The 7,310-nt window shown below is 39.4% G+C and overlaps 1 protein-coding gene across 3 annotated transcripts in view; it reads right to left on the reverse strand.

Moving 5' to 3' along the window:
• Positions 1-522: 522 nt before the first annotated feature.
• LHFPL3 (lipoma HMGIC fusion partner-like 3) overlaps positions 523-7,310 on the reverse strand; it is a 538,481-nt gene continuing 531,693 nt past the window's right edge. For all 3 annotated transcript variants that reach the window (XM_019509448.1, XM_019509450.1, XM_019509449.1), the window contains one exon: positions 523-3,178. In XM_019509448.1, coding sequence (XP_019364993.1) covers positions 3,150-3,178 — 29 coding nt within the window. In that variant the 3' untranslated portion in view covers positions 523-3,149. The remainder of the gene's footprint in view (positions 3,179-7,310) is intronic.

The raw sequence follows: 7,310 nt of genomic DNA on the forward strand, positions 1-7,310 counted from the left end.
GGCAACAAAGCTCACGTTTTTCCTTTGGGCCAAATTCTGCAGTGATTTGCATCTGCTGCAACTGTAGCTGACTGTATGAGGTCTGTGCAAGGATGAACTGAAACTGGAGAAAAAAAATTCCTCAGTTTTCTTCTGTACTATAAACATACTTAAGCTGATATTTTCAAACCTGTGTAGGAGTAACTGACATCCAATACCTATTAAAATTAATGGGAATGTAGCCTACTAATCCCCTTGTTGGCTTTGAAAACCTCATTCTTACTATGTAAAGATGGTGTACCATATTATTTTGTACTGTATAAAACCACATTTACAGTAAGAGGATAAAGATCATTTAACAACCAGGTCTCTGATCCTGTAAATACACTGTATGTGGACCAACCTCTGCACCCATGCAGAGACCACTGATTCACTGGAGCTCTACCTGCGTAGTGGGGCCTGTCTGTCACCTTGTAGAAATGAAGACAGTTAATGTCTAGAAAGAGGAAAGGCATTTCCAAGAACAGCAGCCATTCCCACAGATGAACTGGATAAAAGCACTAGCACACTTCATTTTAGTATGCTACAAAACTTCATTGTTGAACTTTATTAGGTACTTTAATACCAAGCATACCTTAAAGTAACAAAAATTATTGTTATTGTTATTTTTTTTACAGAAAATCAGGTATTCCAACAATTTTCTTTACAGTTTGTTGACCTTAAAAAAAATTACGCACAGTTTTGACAAGTTACAATGGAATGGAATGGGAACGTGCTCACATTTAAAAAGATAAAAACATACTACTTATACTTAATTAACATTTAGTGATGTACACCCTTGTAAGTCTTTGCTCTGTTTATGTACAAATGGTACATTGTAACTGAAATATCCTCAGAGGGCCACTTGGTCTGGTGATCACACTTTTTGGTAACATCTGTATATGTCTAGAAAGGGCCTTTTGACTACACAATTGCTATGATACAAACTCAATAGGCAGTAACAAAAACACATGGCAGAGAGAAACCCCATTACTGTAGTTTCTATTACGGCAAAATATCTTGACTGCAGTTGTCTGGAACACAATTTAACCGATGGAGCAAAGGACGGCAATGATACGATAACACATTCATATAACAAACCTCTTTTACAAACTTTTGAGCTTAAAGTATGTCTGTGATGTAACAACACCAGTAGATGAAGACAAACTGCATTAAAGCCCCATTCAGCAAGGTAGTTAAGCATGTGCCCAACCTTGCAGAATGTGACTAGTCCCACTGACGTCAGTGGCATTACTCACATGTTTAAGTACCTTGCTGAATTGGGACCTTAATGAGCTTCTGTCTCCTCACATGTAAATCACTTTTATGATACCCCTTAACTTTACCTCCATGGCAGACACTAGGAATAGATTTATGCTTGGATGACAGGTTTGAGTGGGATTTTCAAAAGTCCTCAGCGTTGGACTGACTCAGCTCTCACAGAAATCAGTGGAAACTGTTATTTGCTACCATAAGTGAAGACTTAGGCTAAGGCTGAGTGTATTTGAAAATCTCTCCTAAATTTATCTTATTTATTTATTTGGCAACTTATATGTTAGGTGTTCAATTACTATGCTGATCAGAGCCATATTGATATCTTGACAGATAATTAAAATTCTTATTTAATAACCTGTATTTATTTATTGGCAATGTAATCATAGTTTCCACCTCCAACCCAACATTACTGAGATTGATGCACTTAAAGTCCAGAGTTTGTGCCTCATAATCAGAAGTTTAAAGTATTATTTTATCTTTGTATTTCTTACAGTAGTTTATGTGAGATCTGAAGCAATAAGCAATCATTATTTTAGCCACCAAGTATAGTAATGAAGTTCAAAAATCTGCAGATACTAGTACTCTATGATTAAGCATAAAGGCAGCGGACTACTAACCTACTCCTGTCTCAAATAAACATCTGAATATTTTCCACGCCTCAGATTGGTCTTATCATTTAATTGCTTTCCAAAATGTGTTTGAGTGGGTAGGAACCATATAAACAGCAAAGAAATGTTGCACTGAAGTCAGAACACCTCTGTGGGAATATGCCTCTCACACCACATGAACAAACCAACATTGGAGAGCCAGAGTCATGGCTGTACTCCAGCTGCCTTGGCTACACAGAGCAGCCAGGGAGCATCACTGAATCTGACTCAGAGAGACTTTACATAATTATTAGTAAAGTATATATTTTTTACTATTCATATTAATAGATTTATAGGGCTTAAGGCCATTATATTCTAGTGTGACCTTCCAAATAACACAAGCTGTAGAATCCATAGCACAAAACAGGAGAAAGATAGAATAGTGTTTTACAGCAGCTGTATACTACTATGGTTAAGGTGTCAATTTAGCCTTTTTTAAATAGATGATTTTATTTTGCCACTTTAAATATAAATAATTCTATGCTGCTTAGGAAATTATGTTTGTGATATTCAGAAAGATGTATCTTATACTATATATGTCTTAAGAGAACTATAATATATGTCAGAAATAATTTTTCAGTTGTAAATTTGTTACAGACAGATTAAACAGAACACATATGCAGTAAAAATTGAGAAGCTTTACATTTTAACCAACTTATTATACAGTGAGATAAATGAAAAGCAGAAATACTGTAGTAAAAGATGTGCTTTTTCCTCTAGGTGATGGAAACATTCAGAGAGTCTATTTATAAATGCTTATTTTAGAGTGATATCCTATCAGTTTCCCAGCTACTAGAACAGGAATAGCCTTAAGTTAACTGCTTCTCTACTGTGAAAGGTTTTAAAGCTTTTTGCTTTTCATTTGAATAAAAAAATGACAGTTTACAAACCTTTTCAATGCATATATATTACATGTGTTTACCTAGCAACGACTAAATCCCTTTTAATTTATTTCCCAAATGTGACTTTTCATGCATGTCTTCTGAATGTTGGATTCAGTGACAGATTCTAATGAGCTGGTGTGTAATCCATGATTGCATCTCTCTTCAGAAAATCACTTCCAGGTCTGGCTGATCTACATTTAGAAGGCAGCTCTTACCAATCAGACGTTTTTGCACTTGTCAACATTCTTCTCCATTGGAGGTTCCTTCCCAAGCTTCTTCCATTTAATGTTGATGTACAAAAGCTGTTACTCATTTTGTTTTGTGCTCATTCTAGTGAGGATTGGCTTAGTAAGACTGTGCAAAACAGAAAGAAGAAAAAACGTCAGTTTACTGCCAGCAAACATAAAGGACATTGCTACGTGTGTTTGGCATAATCCAATCGCCTGATCAGTACTCTGAATGCATTTTATTTTTATTTCCATTTATTATGAGAGCTGACACTGGTCATCAGTGTTCATCATCAGGTATCACCATGATTTGAAGGTTGAAGAATCAGTTTTTATCTACCAATAGACAGAGGAAGTCAAAACAATGAGACCTGTTTCCATTTACATTTGAACAGTAGGAAAATAAAGATGCAGCATGGGAGATGCAGAGGTCTGATTGATATTAGGAATCAAGTAAATGTTCAGGCATGTCTCTTTTTTTGTATTTATGACCTCTTTCCACTGCCTGTATACACAAGAACTAACTAAGCAAAAAGAAACCCTAGTTTGTCAGAGTTCAAATGGAATGACTCCAAAGATGCTGGAAGTGTTTTTGACTCCTACTGATAGGCACTTTTTTTCTGCTTTCCTCCAACATCACCCTTTCCAGCATATCATGAATGTTACTTCACTTACAAGCTATGAAAAGCCAAACACAACTATAAACTGTGAAAAAGCCCCTCCCCTCTCCATTATACCCTCTATTGCCCTTACATTGGGAACAGGCTGGAGGCTCTGAAGGCCCATCGAGCATGCTCTCATCTCAGCGATCTCCTCCTCCAGACCTGTGGAATCCTGTCTTGTACTTCCGCAGTGTGGATACCTGTGAGGTAGGTCAGCATCTGGCACCAGGTTTTAAGGTTTTTGGACCAGAGGAGCTTGATGGATGTCTGACTAGCTGTATTCTCCCTGGTGACGGGATTGCTTGGGCTAAACCTTGAAGCTCTTAAACTGGCAATATCTTGCTGGAGTTTTGCCTAATTAAAAACTAGTCAGGAAATGAATGCTCTCTGACTGAATGGGCTCTGTACTCAACAGCACATGCAGGCAGCTGAGAAACAGTCAATGGGGCTGATTCATGGGTGCACTATGGCCCCTTTATGCTAGCTCTACTAGCTTGAAGGACTGTAAAACCAATGGGCGTGTCCCCACATGCAGAGGCATGTGTTTCCAGGGGTACAAAAAGCAACGGGACACATTTGTGCCCTGGGCACACCCCTGCACGTGAACCGTAGTGCATGTCAAATTGTCCCTGGTGGGGTGGGCAAGGCTGGGGCCAGCACCTGTGCTAGACCCAGCAGCTTTACCTGGGATCCTGGAGGCCTCCCAGGGCAGCAATGCTGTCCAACTATTCTGAGCTGTTTGAAAAGCCTCTTAGGGCCGTTGGAAACCAGACCCAAGACAGGAGTGTCCTGAGGACTGAGGGAGAGGAGGGGAATGAGGAGAGGGGAGAAGAAAGCTCCTTTTACCACTTCTCCCCTGCCATAGCCAAATGGAGTAGGATTTCAGGGAGGGGTGGCTGGAGCTCTGCCTTACTACTGCGGGGAAACTCTACCATGTCGAAAAAGTGCCGTTTCTGAAACGGATGAAAAATGAAATTTTTGAAACTAGAAATTCTGCAAAATTATCCTTTAGAAAAATGTTTCCATTTGATTTGTCTAGCTGAAATGGAGCAGCTGGCTTCCCTGTTCTGGGGAAGTGGGGGAACTTCTCAGCCTTCCCCACTACCTGCCTAGGAAACCCCTGGGCTGCTCCAACCCAGCAGCAAGCCCAGATGCTCTGAAAACCCCTGCTCAAGTTAGGACTCCTGGAGCTTTCCCAGACTTCCTTTTGCAGAGCTGGGAGCCTAGACCCTGAGAGCCCTCGCTAGAACCAAGCCTGCTAAGGTTTTCAAAGCTCCTGGTTCTGTGACAGCCAGCTTGAAAGCCTTGAGGTCCTCAGGTCTGAGGGAGTCTGCATGGAGGAGTGCCCGTACCCGTAGTTTCTGGAAGTCCAGGTTTCCTCGCAGCTCACCAGATTCTCGTGGAATCCTGCCATTGGCAGTTTATCAAAGCACAACCCAATGGTTCTCCAAAATACCTAGTTTTGGACAACTGGGCATTTTCCAACCAAAAACTATATCAGCAGAAATTCTCAACCAGTTCCAGACAGGAATTATACTCAGTCAGTAATTATGCTTAGCATGTATATTAAGATGAGATGCATTTTCCTCAGGAGGCTCTTGTAACGGATATTGTTGGAACAGAAACCAGAAAACAAATGGCCCAAGAAGAATAAGCTGATCTTAAGAAGTGCACAGCAGAAGATGAATAGGGCTATTTTGTCCTTGTCAGAAAACTGATATATAGTTTAGTATTCTCTGTGGGAACAACATTTTAATGAAGTTAGTATATAAGAGGGCTGATAATTTGCATTTGTAAAAGGGAAAATATCAGCTAAATTTCTCTGAATTTCCTTTTGTACCTGTGAAATACATACCAATAACGAAGGGCAAGCAGTGGAAAAGAAATACACACGGGTCTGATTAAAATAATTTATTAAGAATAGTCTGAGTGCCAAGAATCACAGTGTTTTATAATAACAGGTAAGTTTTATTACAAAAAAGCAGATGGAGAAGGAAATGATCAGTTTGGACTTCTAGTGAAGTACTCTTTTAACCAGGGTAGTGTTATAATAATTTCCATCACATAAATGGAGCACTAAGTCACTTTCCCAAAAACAGTGAGTCAGTAGAGTCAGGAATAAATCCCAAAGTTTTACTTCATTGCTTTGTTCAGACCAGTCATCATGTGCTCCGAAACCTGGTACTGGTAGTTCTAAGAAGGTGCTGAGAAGAAATATGTGCTAATAAATGTAGATAAGTGGCTTTATGGAGAAATTATCTGATGATAACACAATTCTAACAAGGAACATCAACTGTACATTCCAGGAAAAATTTAAGGCTGATAGGATTAACAAAGCATTTTCTCTAGGTATTTTCAATCACAATTTATTGTACTTTTGCTGTGCAACGGCCTGACAGTATTGTATTGTATTTTCAGGAGCATTTGAAATTCAGCAGGAAGTTTGTACCATATTAAGTGCTTTATTAGGGTTTTTTGCAAAATTTTACACCCAGGTGTTATGCAGATGACTATGGAAATGTAATAAATGCCACAGACTCCTAGTTAATGCTGTGCAAAGGACCTGCATAAATAAGTTGTTCGCTTCACTAAACCTCATTCAGCCTGATTTGGCCTTGTAACACATCATATGCTTTTGACTTCTTGAAGTTTCTTTTCATAGGAGATACCTACAAATCCTTTTTTAGAGCTGTCACTTGGATCACAGTTAATGAAAGCAGTCTTTTTGGAGGCCATATTGTCCAAACTGCCCAAATGTTATGCTGTTAAATACTCATTCTATTTAAAGATTGCAAAAGGCTTCCTGTCATGCAGACATGCTGACAATATGATTACTGTTCATACCTGACCCATGCAATTAGGGCACTTGTCTGCTCTTGGTAACAGAGCTAGAATGTAATCATTGCTTAAGGGGTTTACAGCATTTCAGTGTTTTTGCAGGTTCCCAGAGTTCATCCATATTCCTTTTTGGGGAGCCAGGATTTTATAGCAGCAGGATTTCCAGGTTGCTTTTTGCCAAAGTATACCTATACATACCAAGGACAGTCAGATACATAGCATATATATATAGAGCAAGGCAAGAATATTCATCTTCCAAGGTCTGAATAGATTGCCTATACAACAGCCATAGCTCTATACCCCTGTCAGGTGTTTTTTGCATAATAAGTTCCTTCTAGTCTCACCATAGCCTAAACATACCCCACTGCCCTAGGGAGTGATACTATTTATATGCTGCTTAGTGACTGCTAGCAGTGCATTTGGTGCACAGTAGGAAGAAAGGAAAATATATATAGTTCCGTTTCCATAGGTTTGCAATCTGAAATAGATATGCAGTGTGGTTCAGGCACCTAAAATTCAGAAGGTGACAGTTTATTCTTTCCTGGTCATCCAAGTGGCCATTTTTGGTTGTCCACAGGACATTTTGGGCACTTAAACTCTCAAGGTCATTCTATTCCTGGAGGCATAGCCCTGTATGTACAGATGACTATGGGTGAGCACGTAGTTGCACAGACTGGGTTCACACAGTAGTGGCTGAAGCACATATACTTGTGGATGCGTGGCAGCTTGGATCTCTGAGAATGGAGTTGGCCAGAACCT

The sequence above is a fragment of the Gavialis gangeticus genome, unplaced genomic scaffold (genome assembly GCF_001723915.1).
Source record: "Gavialis gangeticus isolate Ggan-Ray unplaced genomic scaffold, GavGan_comp1, whole genome shotgun sequence".
NCBI classification, from domain to species: Eukaryota; Metazoa; Chordata; order Crocodylia; family Gavialidae; genus Gavialis; species Gavialis gangeticus.